The 17,435-nt window shown below is 62.4% G+C and overlaps 1 protein-coding gene across 2 annotated transcripts; it reads right to left on the bottom strand.

Annotated features, from left to right (window-relative positions):
* Positions 1-212: 212 nt before the first annotated feature.
* Positions 213-12,200, bottom strand: LOC306813109 (transducin-like enhancer protein 1). 2 transcript variants are annotated; one of them, XM_079328210.1, is made up of 21 exons: positions 12,050-12,200; positions 11,592-11,712; positions 10,933-11,081; positions 10,223-10,286; positions 9,717-9,761; positions 6,013-6,075; positions 5,841-5,915; positions 5,128-5,323; positions 4,662-4,684; positions 4,405-4,509; positions 4,217-4,261; positions 3,773-3,928; positions 3,364-3,490; positions 3,103-3,278; positions 2,955-3,031; positions 2,458-2,707; positions 1,977-2,224; positions 1,596-1,743; positions 1,364-1,514; positions 955-1,031; positions 213-779 (listed from the first exon to the last, which is right to left on the bottom strand). In XM_079328210.1, the coding sequence occupies exons 2-21, from the start codon at positions 11,613-11,615 to the stop codon at positions 672-674; spliced, it is 2,307 nt and encodes a 768-aa protein (XP_079184336.1). In that variant the 5' UTR covers positions 11,616-11,712; positions 12,050-12,200; the 3' UTR covers positions 213-671. The 2 variants fall into 2 exon arrangements, with proteins under 2 accessions (XP_079184336.1, XP_079184337.1); XM_079328211.1 differs by lacking the exons at positions 213-779; positions 955-1,031 and having other exon boundaries at positions 1,370-1,514; positions 1,596-1,739.
* Positions 12,201-17,435: the final 5,235 nt, after the last annotated feature.

Genomic DNA, 17,435 nt, shown 5'->3' with positions numbered 1-17,435 from the left:
CCAGTGGCAGCACCAAAGAGCCACCACTGAGCTCTGCTCTGGTTCTGGCTCCTGCTCCCCACCACAGCCAGGGCCAGCAAGGAGCTCTGCACACAGAGGAGCTGCCTCTGACCTGCCTCAGCACAGGAAAGGAGCAGCAAGTTGTGACCAAAAGGGACAAGGCTCCTGCCATGGTCTCCCAGCCCCACAGAGCATCAAGGCTACAACCCAGCTGCCGTTTTTTTGCTTGTTTTTATTATTAAATACACCCCTGGGAGGCACAAAGGGAAGTAAGGCCAGAGCCCATCCACCCTGGCAGGCCCAGAGCCTTAAACAAATAAAAACCCCACAACAAAAAGGTTAAAAACAAAAATAAAAAAAGCACCCAAACAAAACCCCTAACAATGCCAGACCTTCCCCCCCTCCCCATCTCCAACTCCCACAGTCTAGATTTAGAAAGAAACCCACAAAGAACAAAACAAGGAGAAAGTCCCCAGGAAATCCACCCCGAGCAGCAGCCTGCAGGATTCCAGGTGGTCCCAGGGCCACCTCCACCCCTCTCTGCTCTCCTCCAGCTGGGATGCCACAGCCACTGGCTGCATGTTCTTTGGGAAGTCAGCAGCAGGGCAGGTAGAGTCCACCTGTCCATCCACGTGGACACCTGCCTGTCCTGCAGTTGGCACCTCTGGGGCTCAGTAAATGATCTCATAAACTGTTGCTTTCTTGTCCCCTGAGCCGGTGACGATGAACTGATCGTCCGTGGAGATGTCGCAGCTGAGGACGGAGGAGGTTTCCTTGGACTGCAGAGAACAGGGGTAAGCACGAGAGGCAGCCCCAGAGGAAGGTGCCAGCCCCCACTCCTTGGGGAGGCTGCAGGGATGAGTTTATGGGGCTGACACACAGTTAGAGCTGTTGTAGTGGGCAGCTCCTGGCAGCCTGACCCCCCAAGAACCCCCAGCCCTGCTGGCTGCTCACCTGGAAGATGCTGGCTCCATAGGGTGTCCTCCAGGCGTTGAGCAGGTTATCCTTCCCCGTGCTCACGAACCACTTCCCTGTGGAGGGACAAAGCAGACTCATGTCACCAAACCAGACCCAGCAGCTGGATCCCAGCAGCAGATCCTCCCCAGGCTGTGAAGCACAGAGAGGCAGCCACATTTCTGCCAACCATGAGCCAAGGGAACACAAAGGGGAGTTTGGCTCCAGCAGCCAGCACTGCTCCAAGAGGGATGGACACCCCTCCTCTGACTGTCATCCACCAGGGACAGGGCTGGCTACCAGAACAAATGCTTGCCCCCAGTGCAACAAGCTCTGGGACACACGGACAGAAGTAGAGATGGCATCCAAGAGGCTCCAGAGCAAGGGGGGCCAGGAGAGGCGTGCCTACCGCAGGAGGCGAATTTGAGAGAGAGGACACAGCTCTCGTGGAGGTGCAGCTGGTACTTGTCGGGTTTGGTGACGTGCAGGATCTCCACGTTGCTGCTCTCCATCCCCACTGCCAGCCACTCTCCCATGGGGCAGTAGCCTAGGGAGAAGATCTGAGGGGACAGACAGGCTCACACAGTGGCCCAGCAGGCGCCACCTGGCCCCGTGGTGCTGCCAGGGGGCTCCAGCCCTACCTGGGAGCTGAAGTCGTGCTGCTGCAGCTGCCGCCCCTCCCGCAGGTCCCAGCAGCGCACGGTGTTGTCCAGCCCTCCTGTCCACAGCTTGGTGCCATCGTTGGAGATGTCAATGCAGCTGGCACCATCTGTGTGGCCTTGAAACTGCCTGGGAAAGAGGGGGATGGAGAGGGCAAGGGCACAGCTGTTAGGGCAGCCAGCACCTGCAGCAGGGAGTGTGGGCAGGGCAGCATCCAGCAATGAGGAGCTGCAAGGACAGGCACTGTCCCATGGCCAGGGTTAGACACAGGGAGGGAAGGGACATGCTGCAGCGGACTGAGTAGTCCCTGGCCTGAGGAGCCCCCAGCAATCCTGCCATGCTACCCCCTGTCCCAGATTCACCTGACCAGTGTCTGGTTCTGCAGGTCCCACACCACGATGTTGCCATCACTGCAGCAGGAGAAGCAGACTTTGGCATCAGGGCTGATGGCCAGGGCGTAGCAGGCGGGGGCAGAGGAGGTGAGCTCAGCCTTGATGCGGGGCGTGGGGGCTGCCAGGTCCCAGATGGACAGGGTGCTGGCCTCCCCCCCCACGATCAGGCTGCGGCCGTCGGGGAGCAGCTTGCAGGAACGGATGTAGTTGTCACGGTTCTGAACGGGGGGACAGCAACAGGGCAAGGCAAGAAGGAGATGATGAGCACATGGCGCTTGCAGGAGACACATGTCCTTCTCTCACTGCAAGTGAGAAAGGCCCCTCTGTCCCCTCCACTGCAACAGGGGCACATTCCCCTTGCCAGCCCCAGCCCAAAGCCTTTCCTCCTCCTCCTCCTCCTCCTCCTCCTCCTCCTCCTCCTCCTCCTCCTCCTCATCCTCCTCCTCCTCACCAGGCAGTCCAGCTGAGCCACGGCCGTCTTAGTGCCCGGCTGCCCCACGTCCCACACTTTGACGCAGCCCTTGCCCCCGGTGTAGACGTGTCGCGTGGAGTTGCTGATGGTGACAGCGCAGACCACCTCGCCGTGGCTCAGGGTGTGCAGCTGCCGCGCGTGCCGGGGGATGCCGGAGCCCAGGAGGGCGTCGGGGGGGAAAGGCACCGGCTGCATCTGCCCGTCGGCGCTGACGTGGAAGGAGTAGGCACTGGAGGGGAGCAGAGCAGTGAGAGCACAGCAGAATCCTGCCTGGACAGTGGACAGTGCAATGCATGTCCCGGCAGGGTTTGGAGTCAGAGCTGTGAGCAGAACACCCGCGGTGATGCCAGCTGGGCACACAACCCTGTTTTTCCCCAGCCTGTTGCTCCCTATCCCTGCTTCCCCCAGCCTGTCCACACAGCCCAGCTCCAGCCCCACAAGCCACCCCATGCCCTGCCCAGCCCGGCCCCACTTACGGTTTCCCCGAGGTCCCCACTTGCATTCCTGCCACCAGCCCTGGGACGCGCATGTGGGGGTGCGGGTCGTAGCCCACCTGGAGGGGACAATGGGTGAGAGCAGCTCACACTCCATGGCCCCACAGCCCCAGGGGAGCAGGTCACACACCAGGGGCGAGCGCCCGTAGCCTCCAGCTCCCGCAGCCCCGTTGAGCTGCGGGGACATGAGGTGCAGGCTGGCGTAGGCGCCAGTCCCGGCCACGTCCCCGTTGACCGCAGGGTGAGCCAAGCCGAAGGCAGCTGAGTAGGGGCTCTGCACTCCCAGTGGATTCCTCAGGCCCAGGGCTGGAGGGGAGAGGCAGAGTGAAGGGATGGGGCCCTGGAGACAGAGCTTAGGGACCCACTCAGGTCCCAGCGGGGCCAAGCTCACCCAAGGGGTCCACAGGGACCTTGGCAGTGGTGGGGCGGAACTGCTGGGCGCTGCTGGAGCCTGGCAGGGTGTCACCCTGGGATGTGGGGGTGCTGGACTTCAGGCTGGGCGTCCCTGCCTTCTCCACCTGCCAGGAACAGAATGGACAGAATGGGGAGGTGGCAACTGCAGCACACTGCTGCCAGGGAGGTCCCTGTTAGCTCTCCCTCAATGACAGCCCAGCCCAGACAGTGCTGAAGGGTCTGTGGGAGGGGATTTGAGCTGAGATCTAATGGAGCAGGACCCCCTCCCTGTCCCTCCAGCACTTTGCCCCGTGGGTTTGGAGGTGGGGAACCCAAGTCTGGCTGCTCTGTCAGGCAAGCCTGGGCCACAGGGACACAAGCACAGGCCCCAGGTGAGTCACACGTACCGTGGGCACATCCTTGCTCCGAGAGGGGGACGTGCTGCTGGAGGAAGCCATGGAGGTTGGACTGAGGGGCATGGCCTCCTTCCTGCCCAGTGGGACCTTCTCCACCCCATTCTCCCGGGATGAGTAGGAGTGGACACTGTGCGGGGAAGAGGGGTCCTGGGGGAGGGGAAGGAAATCAGCAGGGAGAAAAGAAGGCAGGAGAGCAGGGATGTCCCAGGTCATGGGGAGCTCGCAGCTCAAGCAAGGGCCAGGTTGGCAGCCTTGGGGCTCATTGCTGCTGCTGGTGAGGGTCAGCACTGACACCTCCCTGTGATGCCCACCTCTGCCTGGAGCAGCCTGTTAGCCCCACCCTCAGAGATGGACAGCACACACTGACCCCAGACCCCTCCCAGTGTCCAAGGACACACTGACCCCAGACCCCTCCCACTGTCCCAGCACACTGACCTCATCCACCACCAAGTTGTCTTCACTTTTGTCTGCATCGCTGCCCTGAAACAAGAGCACAGTTGGAGCCAGAGGGGCTGGAGCCGCCCTCACTCCTGCCTGGAGCTGTGCCAGAGGCACAGGCAGCCCCATTCATCACCCCACAGGAGAGGATGGGGTCCCCCCAAGCCCCCCAGCCCTGGGCTCACATAGTCTGTAACAAAGTCCTTCTCCTCCACCTTCCTCTTCTTGCTGCTGCTCAGGTACTCGGCGATGGCTCGTGCGCGCTCCCCGTTTGACAGTGCCAGGGAGCTCTGCCATGGGGGGACAGTGTCAGTGGCTGGGGATGCTCTGCCCAGCTCCTGGGACAGACAGCACCAAGGGCTGACTCCAGGAGCATGGAGGGCCCCAGCCCAGCCCTGTGTGCTGACCACAGAATGGTGCAAGAGAAGAAAAAGGCACTTACAGGGCCGGGGTCTCGGTCTGTTGCTGTGGCAACGCAGAGGAGCAGCAGGAGGAGGAGGAGGAGGAGGAGGAGGGAAAGGGGAACACGCTGTGTCACCTCCAAGAGCGCCCCAGCAAAGTCACCCACTTCACAGCAGGGCCAGAGCAGCACAACAGCAGCAGGGTGGTCCTAGCCCCCCCCAAAGGATGACCCCCCCAGCCCACCTCACTACCCTCCCACAGGGGTGCTGGTCAATGGAGGATGCCCCCTACCCAAACCCCTTGCAGTTGCAAGCCCCCTGCCCCTCCAGCCCAGCTGGCAACCCTGAGAATGGACAAGTGGTCCCCACCCAGCCCTGCTCCCCACCCCAAGAAGTGTCCAGGTAAGAAGGGCATGGGGAGCAGAGGGAGCCCCAGGGCCCAGCACCACCTGTTCCCAGCTTCACCCAGATCCAGCCACCCCAAGCTCTGGCTCCCCCCACACTCACCCCTGGGCTCTGTGTCATGCACTCCTCGGTCATCCTTGGCGAGGAGCTGGGCCTGGGCCCCCAGTGCCCCCGAGAGTGCCAGCAGCCCTGAGGCACTGCTGATGCCAGCCAGGCCAGTGGGCTGCATCCCAGAGGGGTGGGGGGTCAGCGGGATGGGGGGAGCATGGTGGGAGAGGTGCTGGGTCTGCAGCTGGTGCTGGAGAGGAGAGAGCAGAGTCCAAGGGCTGTGCCAGCACAGTTGCTGGGCAAGTGAGGGGCAAGAGGCAGCCCTGGGTCAGTCAGCAACAGGGTCTGGGTGTGGAGGGGCAGAGCATGCACCCAGGGTGTCCCCAGTAATGTTCTGTCCCTTTCACAGACCCCTCCCCACCCTGGGCTGGACAGGGACCTGCTGCAATCTCCAGGGAATAATTGAGGGGGGATGGTGGTGACCCCCCTCCACCCACAGGGCGTCAGGACACAGGGACATGTGCCAGCCACCACCCCCACCCCCAGCTGCATCTCCTGCCCCCAGAGTCCTGCTGGCAACCCCCAACCCAGCCTGGTTTGCCCCTCTCCTCCCCTCGATTCAGCCATGAGTGGGGGAAGGCACGAGGGGCAGAGGCTGGAGGGGGCTCAGCCCAGGGATGGCAGGAGCCTGGGAGGTGCCATCACGACAGAGCCCCTCAGCCCTGGCTCTGGAGTGGTGGGAAGTGCTGGGCAGAGGGTTGACGTACCCCGATGGCCGCGTTCAGGTCGGTCATAGTCACCTGCTTCGCTCGCTCCACAGCCTGGACCACCTGCTGCTGGTGCTGTGGGGAGACAAGAGTGGGGCTGGGCAGGCTCCTTTCCTTCCCTGGGCCCCAAAGGAGCTCTGCACAGCTGGCTGGGGCCCGAGGGCTCACCCACCTCCTGAGACAGGAACGGGATGAGCTGGGCGCAGATCACGTTGAGGCGCTTGGCGATCTCCGTCTGGCAGGGGAAGAGAGACAGAGCCTGTCAGGGCACGGGGCAGAGCAGAGGTCACAGATTCCCTGCTGAGGGGCCCCAGTGCTGCCAGGAGAACCAGGAGAGCCCTCTCCCCATGCTTGGCCCGGGCACTCTCAGACACTGACACTCAGCCCCAAGGGCTGTTGCTCAGCACTACAGAGCAGAAACACCCTGGGGAGGACAATTCCTGTTCCTAACAACAACCCTTTCAAAACCCAGCATCCTCCATCCCCACCCTGAGAGCCCTGGGACGGCTTCCAGCTCCTCCCTCCCAGGGACATGAAGCCTCCAGGTCCATGCCATAGGGGTCAGCCCTAGCACAGCCCCTGCAGGCTCCCCCCTGCCTTCCTCGCAGCCTCCTGCCAGCACCACACCCACTACTTGCCGCCCTCCTAGCCCACAGGAAGCCCTGGAGAGGTGCTCTCCTTCCAGCTGCTGTTTTTCTGCAACACTCGAGTGCCACTGGCAATCAAGAGCACAGAGCATGGAGAGGGAGAGCAGCATCGTGCTGTGCTGTGCCATGTTCCCGTGGTATCCCTCTGCCAGCTTCCAGAACCCCATATTCTCATGGCATCCCCCTGCCAGCTTCCAGGGCCCCCACTGGCCCCACCCTGGCACAGCTCGGGCAAGAGGAGGGCACAGACACTCAGCACAGACACTCAGCACAGACACTCAGCACAGACACTCAGTCATCCCCAGCCTCACAGACACAAAAATTCCCAAAGGCTGCAGGGACAGGCTCCAGCCCCTGATGATGGGACCTGTCCCCAGCACTGGAGAGGGGACAGAGATCAGCAGCTCTCCCTAAACCCAGGTGGGGGAGGGATGCCTCTGCTCTTGGTTGGGCAGGGGATGTCCTGGGCACAGGAGACCAGGTAAGATGCTGTCTCAAGCCCCAAGGAGCTCCCTGTCCACCCTGGTGGGGAGGAGGAAAACACTGTGGACCCAGAACAGGGCTGAGAGGAGGGGATTGAATCCAGACCCCCTTATCAGCCCCCAGAGGAGACCAAAGGCTGAAGGGCCCCAGGGACAGAACTGCCCTCTGAATGTCCCTGCCAGGACCTTGGGCACATCTCCCACGCCCAGCTGGTGCGGGTGCTGAAGTGCCAGGGTGAGGGACACAGCACTGCCCGGCTGCTGTGGGGACACAGACCCAGGGACACTCTATGCTGCCCTTCAGAGCAGCTGCCGACCTGCTCTTGCCAGCCCCAGAGCACAGAAACAATCTGGCACCTGCCCTCACTTCCCCTTCTGATGGAGGAAAAAAGAGAAAGAAAAGAAAGGAAGAGGGGGGGAGCGAGGAGATTTGGCAGCCGGCAGTTCTGGGAAGGATTTAGCTGTCTCCCGGGGCCAGCAGTGATGGATTCTCTTCCCTAATGCACTGATGGGCAGCAGCTCCTTGGGGAGAGCTGCCTCCAATTCACTCGCACTCGTTAATGTGCAATTTACTGGCACTTTAACGCTCTCAGCATGAAAAATGATCACGCTGTTTGCAGCCCCCCCAGCCACCAGCACCGTCGCCTCCCCTCTGGCTCGCTGTGAGCAAGTCCAAGGCCAGGCAGATTCGGGGAGGTGGTTTTACAGAAAGCTACAGGCCCCTTCCATGCCAAAAACAAAGCAACAATAAAAAAAATTAACGTCTCCTGCTCATTCCTGTCTTGATCCTCTCCTGCCAAGCCTGTGGCTGCCTGGAGAGCTGCACCACCACAGCAAGCCCCCAGCCCCATTTCCCTCTAAACAAACCCAGAGCACCACAGTGAGCCCCCAGCCCCATTTCCCTCTAAATAAACCCAGAGCACCACAACGAGCCCCCAGACCCATTTCCCTCTAAACAAACCCAGAGCACCACAGTGAGCCCCCAGACCCATTTCCCTCTAAACAAACCCAGAACACCACAGCAAGCCCCCAGCCCCATTTCCCTCTAAACAAACCCAGAGGACCACAACGAGCCTCCAGCCCCATTTCCCTCTAAACAAACCCAGAGCACCACAGCGAGCCCCCAGCCCCATTTCCCTCTAAACAAACCCAGAGCACCACAGTGAGCCCCCAGCCCCATTTCCCTCCAAATAAATCCAGAGCACCACAGTGAGCCCCCAGCCCCATTTTCCTCCAAACAAATCCAGAGCACCACAGTGAGCCCCCAGCCCCATTTCCCTCCAAATAAATCCAGAACACCACAGCGAGCCCCCAGCCCCATTTTCCTCCAAACAAACCCAGAGCAGAACCCCGTGCCTTGGTCCTCACTGCTGCCAGCACTGCTGAGCACCCGGGGACACGGGACAAGGACAGAGGCCACACCACACTGCCCTGCCCAGCCTCTGTCCACGGCCATCAGGGGCTCAGGGGCGGCCAGGAGCGCTCAGGATCTGCCTGTGGCCATGAGCAGAGCAGGATTTGGGGGAAGGGGAGGAGAGACAGCGACCCAATCCCCCCAGGGCAGCGATAACCCGCGGCTCCTGCGCCGGCAGTTCCCGTTCCTCGCACAATGGCCGCTGGCTGTCAGAGCAGACTTACGGGCCCTTGTTAAAAGTGCCGACAGCTCACTGGCCGGCGGCCAGCGGCACCTGGGGCTGGCAGAAAACACGAGCCCGAGAGGGCTGGGAGAGAACCAGCAGCCAGAGGAGAGGAGCTCGCAGCCCTCCAGGGCTCCCTTGGCATCGTCCCGAACAAGGGCAGCCTCACACCTCAACCTCAGCAGGGACAAGGAGGGCACCCAAGAGGGGCAGAACACCCTCCCAGCGGGCAGAGCTGGCAGGAGTGGGTGCCAACCTGCCCTGGGCTGGGGGCAGAAGCGCCCCGGTGCCCACCCGAGCGGCGCCCACGCAACAGTTGCCGGCGGGAGCGCGGGGCGGGCAGGGAGGCGGCAGCGCCCCGCCAGGCTCCTCCGCAGCCTCTTTAAAAATAGATGAGAAGAAACCTTCTGTCTCAGAGCAGCTGGTGACCCGGAGCTCGGCACAGGGGAGGAAGGGAGGGAGGGAGGGAGTTGAGGAAGGGAGGGAGGGAGGAAGGGAGGGAGGGAGGGAGGGAGGGAGGGAGGGAGGGAGGGAGGGAGGGAGGGAGGGAGGGAGGGAGGGAGGGAGGGATGGGGAAGCAGCGAGGGAGGATGTGCAGCCAGGAGAGCCCAGCCTGCACCCACACCACTTTCTCCTCAGAAAGCTCCCCTGGGCCAGTGGGCAGCAGGCAGTTGCAAAGGTGTGGAGCCAGCGCCCATCAGCCTGCTGCAGGTGATCCTGCAGCCCACCTTGCCCTGAGGAAGATGCCAGTCTCCTTCACAACAGTCACCCCACAGCCACTCACAAACGGTGTGAGCAGCTATGCAAGCACAAGTCCTCCACCACTGCTCTCTGCCTGGCACAACAAGAGCATCACAGACCAGGCAGGGCACCCTGAACCCAAAACCAGAGCACAGATGTGTGTGTGGAGAGCTAAGGAGGCAGCCAAGGCCGTGGCACAGAGAAACACAAAGCACAAGAAAAGCACATCCCCCACAAGCACTGGGCTACAGCAGGGAGCAATTTCCCATGTTGTCAGTGGGGGCAGCCCTGAAGATCCCAGATGGCAAAGTGGGGCCAGGGAACTGGGACCAAGGAGGTGGACAGAGCTCCCAACCCAGCCAGCCTCACCTGTTTGTGCATCTCGATGTTCAGCCCATAGGACATCTCGTAGTACTGTGAGGGAGAGAAGGCAGCATCAGCTCTGGACACCAGGGGAACTCACAAGCAGAAAGTCCTCCGTGGTGCTGGCACACCAGGTCAGCCTGGCCACAAACAGTCATGGTGTGGCCAGGCCATGGGGGCAACACAGTTCCCAGCTCCTCTCCCAGAAGCAGAGGTTTTTCTAGCACATGTCTGCAGCCCACAGGATGGACACAGCCCTCCCAGGACTCCTGCAGGAATGGGGACAACCCACAAAGGAGCAGATTTGCCACCACAAGCTGCAGCAGAAACTCCTGCTCCAACACCACGGCACTTTTTGGGAGAAAACAGACGGTAACAGCCACAGGAAACAAATCTCAGGGCCTGGCCACACAATCCAAAAGCAAGGGGAAGGCAAAGCATCCCTGCATGTCCTTTGATGGTTCAGAGGAGATCCCACACCACCCATCTCCTTTCAGGTGGAGCTCACTAACCATGACATAATGACGCTGGATTTCTGTTTTTTCTGTTGCCAGCTTTTCACATTCTAACTTCAAGCTGTAAAAATAAAGAGGAGAGAGAAGGAGAAGGAGCAACCCCCCCTTGGTCCTTCCAAGTGACAGGAGGTCCCTGTCTGGACAGAGCACGAGCTCTCCCTCCCAGTGTACCACACACTTCAGCTTCCTCTCAGCTTCAATCCCATCTCCCAGCACAAGCCAAGAAAACCACCTGAAAGAGGGTGGGAAGGGGCTGATAAAGAGGAGATGGACGGCAAAGGGATCTGGGCATCAGGGAGCAATTTGCACGGACTCTTAACCCCCTCCCCAGCATCTGCTTCCCAAATGGAGTGAGCTGCAAAGCTTAGCTGCATTTCAAACCTTGCTCTGCCCTGCACAGTGTGGGGAAGGGGAGGTGATCCTGGACAGCAGCCTCACAGATAAGAGGGACTCCAGGTCTAAATGATGGCTCTGGCTCAGCCTAGATCTGGGTGCTGGATGCCAGCACCTCCTCCTGGGGTTTCTGGCAGGCAAAGGCTGAGTTTCCCCCTCAAACAAAAATTTCAAGCTACCAAGGTGATGCTTGGCACAGCAATCCTCTGGAGGGACCAGTCCACCAGCCACACCGGACAGTGCTGCCCAAGAGGAGCCTGCTGCTGGCCAGCACCAGTTCACACGCTGGCATGTGAAGCCTGGCAGCTTCTCACCTGTGGTATTGGTTCTGCAGGAACTGGAATTCCTCCTTGATGCGATCCAAGGTCTCTGGGTAAGTCAGCTTGAGGGACTGGGGGGTGCTGGGGATGGCACTGGCAGCAACAGCAGCTCCCGAGGCAGCAGAGGGTGCCTGGAGATGGGCCTAGGCAGAGATGGGAGCTCCAGGGTCACTGCTGCTGCCCAACAAGGCTGGCACATCCCCCAGGGGGTTCCTGCACCCAGGGAAGAGGCTACAGGCACATCTGGGAGAGCAGCACGTGCAGGAGGAGTTATTGGAGAGGAAACTGGTCACAGCCAGGCACCAAGTCACCCTTGTCAGCATCAGTTTGGCCGCTGAGCCAGAGAGGATTCATGACCATGGGTGGCACTGGGCATGGCACAGACCTGGTGGCCTGTCCTCACCAAGCACCACAGAGCTGAGCTCCTGCCTGCCCATCACCGTCCCACCATCACACCCGGGGGAATCCCGCTCCCAGCACCGCACAGAGCCCAGACCCGCAGCGCTGGGGCTCAGCAGCGCTTTGGGAAGAGCCACAGCATCACTCCCGAGCAGCACACACAGAAACAGCAGCCTGCAGTTAGTCAGCACCGATGGGGAGTGGGGTTTGGGGGCGCAGGCCACACGAGGGGACAGGGCCATGCATGGGCTCACCGGGGGCCTGTTCTGCGGGAACATCCTTGGCACCGGCCGGGCCCGGGACCCTCCGCCCGCGCGGGCCCCGCCGCAGGCTCGGGACGGGGCCTGGAAACTGCTCCCAGCTCCGGATCAGGCCCTGCAGAAGAACCCGGGGGTCACCTCCCGGCGCTGCCCGGGGGCTTCGGGAGCCGCAGCGGGGCGGCGGAGCCCCGGCCCCGCCCGCAGCGCCCCCCGTTCCCGCGGGGACCGAGGCTCCGGGGCTCCCCCGGGCTCAGCGGACCCGCCCAGCCCCGGCCCCCCGCGCCGCGCAGACAATGGCCCCGCCGCCGCCCGCCGCAGGTACGGCCGCGGGGCGGCACCGGCCGCGCCGCCGACCCAGCCCCAAGCGGGGCTGGACCCCGGCCGGCGGACATCGAGCCGAGCCGAACCGAACCGGGACGGGACGGGACGGGACGGAACAAGACGGGACTCACCGCGCTGCGGGTCCCAGACCCGGCCCCGGCCCCAGGCGCGCGCCCCTGCGGCGGGGCGGGCCGGGCCGGGCCGAGCCGTGCCCGGTAGAACCGAGCCGAGCCGGGCCGAGCCGGGCCGGGCCGGGCCGAGCCGAGTGCAGCCGAGTGCAGCCGAGCCGGGCCGAGCCCCCGCCCCGCCCCGCCCCGCCCCGCCCCGCCCCGCCCGCGCGGCCGCCGCTCTGCGGAGCGCGATCAATGAACGAGCGCGAGCGCCAGCTCCACGTGGGGCCTGGCCCGTGCGGGCGATCGCCCCCGCCGCCAGCCAATGGCAGCGCGAAGAGCTCGGCCGCCCCCACGTGGGGAGCGCAGAGCTGCCTCCCCATTGGCCAGCGCGGGCCCGGCCGGAGCGCGGGATGTCAATCAAGGGAGGCCGAGCGGCGAACGAGGGGGCGGAGCCGCGGTTTAACCCTTGCGGGGCTGGGGGGATGGAGGGGACCGGGACGGGACCGGGACGGACCGCTCCCGCCCCCCCACGAGGGATCCCAGGGCACGGCACGGCCCCTCCCAGCCCCGCGGCTTTCCGCCGGCTTTCTCGCAAAACGGAGCCGGGAGGTTGTGCCCCTGGCAGCAGCGGTTCGGCTTCGGGGCTTTTTGCTGGTAAACACAAGAAGTCGTCGTGTCCCGTTCCGTGTCCGCCCCCCTCTTTGTTGTGTTTTGTTTTATTTTTTTTTAATTAAGAAAATAAACGAACCCGCCACCACCCACACATCCCTTCCCGGGCTGCAGGTCCCACCTCACCGGGAATTCCCTGCACCGTGTGATGGCGGGAGCCGCAGCATCCCTCTGCCAGGCTGAGCTCCTGGGAAAGGCTCCTGTGCCAGCTCTGCTTGTCAGCTCCAGGAAAGGCTCTGACAGCCCCCAGCTCCCTGGCGTCACCCCATGTCCCTTGGGATGGGCAGATACTTTAATGTCCCCGTCCCAGCAGCCCTACAACAGCCCCCGCATCCCCACAGCGCTGTCACCGTCCTCCAGGGCTCCCCGTGCTTCCAGCCCCAAGGCCGAGGTGCACACAACCCCTTTTGGGTTTCCTCGTGGATTTTCTGGTGGTTTTACTCCTTCCAGGGAGATCGGTGGTTGCTCGACATTTTCTGCTGCTGCAGGTCAATCCAGGCTTACACTGAGCAGGAAATAAAACATTTGAGGAGCAGCAGCTGTGAGAAGTCTGTCCGCCTCTCCCCCTCTTTAACCTTAATCCAGGAGCAGGCCAGCAGCCCTTTCCTCCTCTCCACAGCTCCATCCTCATGGTCCTGTCGCCGTCCAAAGGCAGCAAAGGCTCGGCTCACGGGGCAGACCAGAGAGCTGGCAGGGTAAGGACTGGGAGAACCAGAGCCCCTCGTCAGCAAAGGCAGCTTGCCTCCAGCCCCTGGAAGAAAAGAACAATAACAATTATAACCTCGACAAACCAAGTGAAATAGAGCAGGACTGTGCAAGGGCCGCCCTGCGCCTGCCCAAAGGACTCAGCAGTCCTGGGGGTGATGGGCTGTGCTGGCTCCTCGGGCTGGGAGCAGGATTTTCCAGCTTTGAGCCAGGTTCTGCTGCCTCTCCCGAGCCAGGGAGTACCCTTAGTCCCACTGTGGGAAGCCCTGAACGTTTAGCCCCATATTGCCCAGTTTGTTCGCTGGCAGCCCCGGGATTTTCTGAAAGCAGCTGCAATTTCAGATGGGAGATGTCCTGTTACTGCAGCTCTGCTGAGGGCAGACAGTCCCCCACTCTGGAGCTGGGGATGCCCCTGTTCTCACTGCACCACTCCTGACCCCACACCTGCAACCAGTGGGGTTTGTGCTCTGTAGAGAGAGGGGGGCTGCTGGGGAGAGCAGAACAAGAGCAGTCTTCCAACCCTTATTATATTTTAAAATGTAATAACAGCACGATGTCTATTTTCGTAGACAGAACAGATCATTTCTGGAAGAGGCCCATAAATCTCAAACAGAGGGGAAATAATTTGGCCAAGGTCATGTTAAGGCAAAATATTAAAATAGAAAAAAAGCAGTTTAGAGCTGGACTGAGGCACCATCTCTGTTCTAAACCTCTCTCCCCAGCCTGGGAACACTGTCCCCCCTGCCCTTCTGCTTCCCAGCATTACACCATGGGCTGAGGGGGCCAAGACATGTGTGAGGGCCTGGCTGAGTGGAGAAGAAGAGAACAGGGAGCTCAGCGAGGGCCCTGGCAGGATCCCACTGATCCCTTCTGCCCCAGGGACAGCCTCCCTGCACTGTGCTGAGCTGGGGGAGGCCTCAACCATTCAGGATTTGGGACTAGGGACAGGCTGGGCTGTCCCCGCTGGCTGCAGGATCACCACGATGTTGGCAGGGGCAGGGAAACGCCATTCCAGCCCCGGAATGTGGCTGCCATCTCTCCTGTCTTCACCAGCAGTCCCTCTATCCTATCCCATCCCTGGTCCCAGGGTTCTGGCAGCACCATCCATCACCACGGCTGCTCACACTGCACATCCCGGCACGGGAGAGGCGCAGGTTTGGCAGGCACGACCTGGCTCACACCGCCTTGGGTGCGCTCGGACAGCAGCTGCCAGCAGCAGGGTGACCCCCGCCGTGACCGGAGGGACCTGCAGCCACGGGGGCCCGGCAGCGCAGCTCTGCTCCGGTGGAAATGCCATGGCAGGAGCGCGGCAGGAAAGGACCCAACCAGAACATCCCCCTCACCCGCAGCCACGGATCAGAGCTGCCCCTGAGCAGAGCCAGGGCCGGTGGGGCAGCGCCAGGCATCCCGCAGGGCCCGGGGCTCCGCAGCCAAGCGCTTCCCGAGAGCACGTCCCTGGCAGCGCTGAAGCTCTGCGCGGACCCTGGCAAGCGGCAGAAAACAAAACTGCTGCTCGTACCGTCTGGCTGCTTCCCCGGGCTGGGCTGCCAGCTCCCCGCACGCCAGCGCGGCTCCAGCGGTGCCACCCAGCGCCTGCTCTGCCCAGGGACATCCCCGGCCAAGCGCAGGTGACCCGGGACAGGCACCGGCGAGGACAGGTTCTTTCTTGCCTGCTGCTCTGGTGAGAAAGAGGAGACATTTAACAACCTCCCCCGAGAGTGCTTTCCCTCTCGCCTTTCCTCCTTCTGCGCCGATTTAATTTCTTCTATAGCTCCCTTCTTCCCTTAGCGAGATCAAAGAAATCCGTGGAACCGGGCACATTTCAGCGGAAACGTCTATTAAAGGGAGTGGGGGAGGCAGCGCTGGTGGGATCAGAGGAGGAGAAGGAGAGGAGAGGCTGGAGGGATCCTCTGGATCCGGGCAGCGTCCGGGCAGGACGGCCGGGCCGGGCCGGGCAGCGCGGGCGACACCGGAGCTTGGGCTCCTCCAGCCGGGGCACCGGGGCTCCGCCGGGCTCCTGCTGCCCCCCTGCCGCCCCGGCGGGACGGGGACAGTGCCGCTCCCGGCCCGATGCCCCCGGGGCAGATCGGAGACCTCAGCCCGGACCCGTCCCCCGGGTCCCCACCGCGCCGGGCACCCCCAACTCCCCCAGGCCAGCGCCGCCACCTCCGCGTGTCCCGGTGCGGCACCCACCGCCTCCCTGACCGCGCCACGCCGAGGGGGAAAGGCCCACGCGGCGTGGGCTGCCCCCATCCCACCCGGGGCTGCGATAGCATCGGTGACCCCCAGCACGTCCCCGAGCCGGGGCCACCTCAGGCCCCAGAGCCTCGGGCGCATCTGGCCGCAGCATCTCCCGTGGCTGCGGTCCAGGGAAGGGGATGTTTAGGGGATGAGTAACATCCTTCCTGGCAGGGCCGCTGCCCGCTCCTGGAAGCTGCTGCAGGCACAGAGGAGCTCAGCCCCTTCGCCCGCCTCTTGCCCCGCTCGGCTGGAGAAAGAGGCCAAGAGCGAGGAGAAGCTCGGGGATGGGACTGGGGCAATCCAAGCCCGTGGAACCGGCACGAGTCCCGGGTGCCAGGGAGAAGGAGGGAGGATGCTGCGTGGCACGGTGGGAAGAAGCCAGGAGGCACAGGTTGGGGGAGGCAGCTCTGGGCCCCCTCTAGAGACGGGCTGGAAGCCAGATCCTGGCTGTGTGCTGCCAGAAGCAGCTTATTTTGGAAGGGAGGCGTGTTGGCAGAGTGCTTGGTGCGTGGAGCTGCTGACGCCGGGGAACAGGACGGCTCTCATCAGGTCCCAGCCATGCCTCGCAGGCCAACGCTGCCTGGCTTCAGCCCGAAGCAAAATCTGCCCCAGCACAACCAGGATTGGATCCCCAGCTCCTGAGTCACCCACTTAAAAGGGTGGACACTCCAGTCACAAGTCATCACACTGCCCAGAGCCACAAATCACCCTGAACACCAGAGGGGCTTCCTGGGACTCACCAAACAGGATGGACAGAGCTCTTACCAGCTCTGACCCATCCGGTGAGGTGCAAGCTCAAGCCTTGAACCAAGAAACAGGCACACAGGCTTCATCCCACCCCTGGACCCTGCTTCCCCTCTCCTCAGCTCACAGGAGCAGTACCAGCCTGCCAGGAGGCCAACCCAGCCTTTCCAGGGGCTCAGACCCTCAAGGAGGCAGAGTCCAGCTGGAAGCTGTAACAGCAGTCAGGGTTCTGTGGCATTCAGGTCTAGGATGGATCCCAAACTTCACAGCATACAAGAGACCTGCTTTGCCTTCCCCAGGTGCTCTGCTGGCACCCATGGGGCTGAGGAGCCAGCCCAGGCAGCTCTTTGCCAGCATCCCTGTCTGTGGGATATCCTGGGCCAGGGAGCACACCTGGAGCAGGCTGCTGTGCCAGGACATGGCTCAGGAGCTCCTGCAGCTTACATGTGGCTTGGCATGCCACGAGTTTGGTCAGGTCTCAGCCCATCCGGCACAGGGCACAGCTGTGAGCCAGGGGATGGAGCAGCCAAGCTTCCAACAGGCAGCAGCCAGCCCTGCCCTTCAGAGCCACACACTGCAGCATTGTGGCCCAGCTGGTTTTTCCAGAGATGCATCCAAGGGGCGCAATCAGATCTCAAGGGAAGGGAGCAGGCACGTTCCTGGCTAAGCAGAGGAGCTGTCGAGGCAGTGCCAGGAACTGGGGCAGTTGCTGGGCACCGCAGCAGGCCAAAGGAAAATCAAGCAGGCAGCTCCCAAACCTGGGCTGTGCCTCACTGCCCGACTCCAGGAGCTGCTGAGACTTTGCAGATCTTTGTTTGCAAACCCTGCGGCAGAGCTGCCCTGCCCTGGCACTTCCTCCAGCTTTGTTTTACACCAACAGATATTTAACAACCAGCCTGGAGGGCTGGGATGGGGGAAGGACCCTGCTGGGGGAGCAGGGAAGTACTTGTGGGAAGAAGGCTCTCAGAAGAAAACAGAAAAGTAGCGTCAGGGAAAGGGAGTTCCCTCCACACAGGGAGGTTGTTTTTGATCAGGGCTTGTCTAG

This window comes from Erithacus rubecula (genome assembly GCF_903797595.1).
Source record: "Erithacus rubecula genome assembly, chromosome: 28".
Lineage (NCBI taxonomy): Eukaryota > Metazoa > Chordata > Aves > Passeriformes > Muscicapidae > Erithacus > Erithacus rubecula.
The sequence above is the reverse complement of the archived record's forward strand: the minus strand, read 5'-3'. Positions and strand labels throughout refer to the sequence as shown.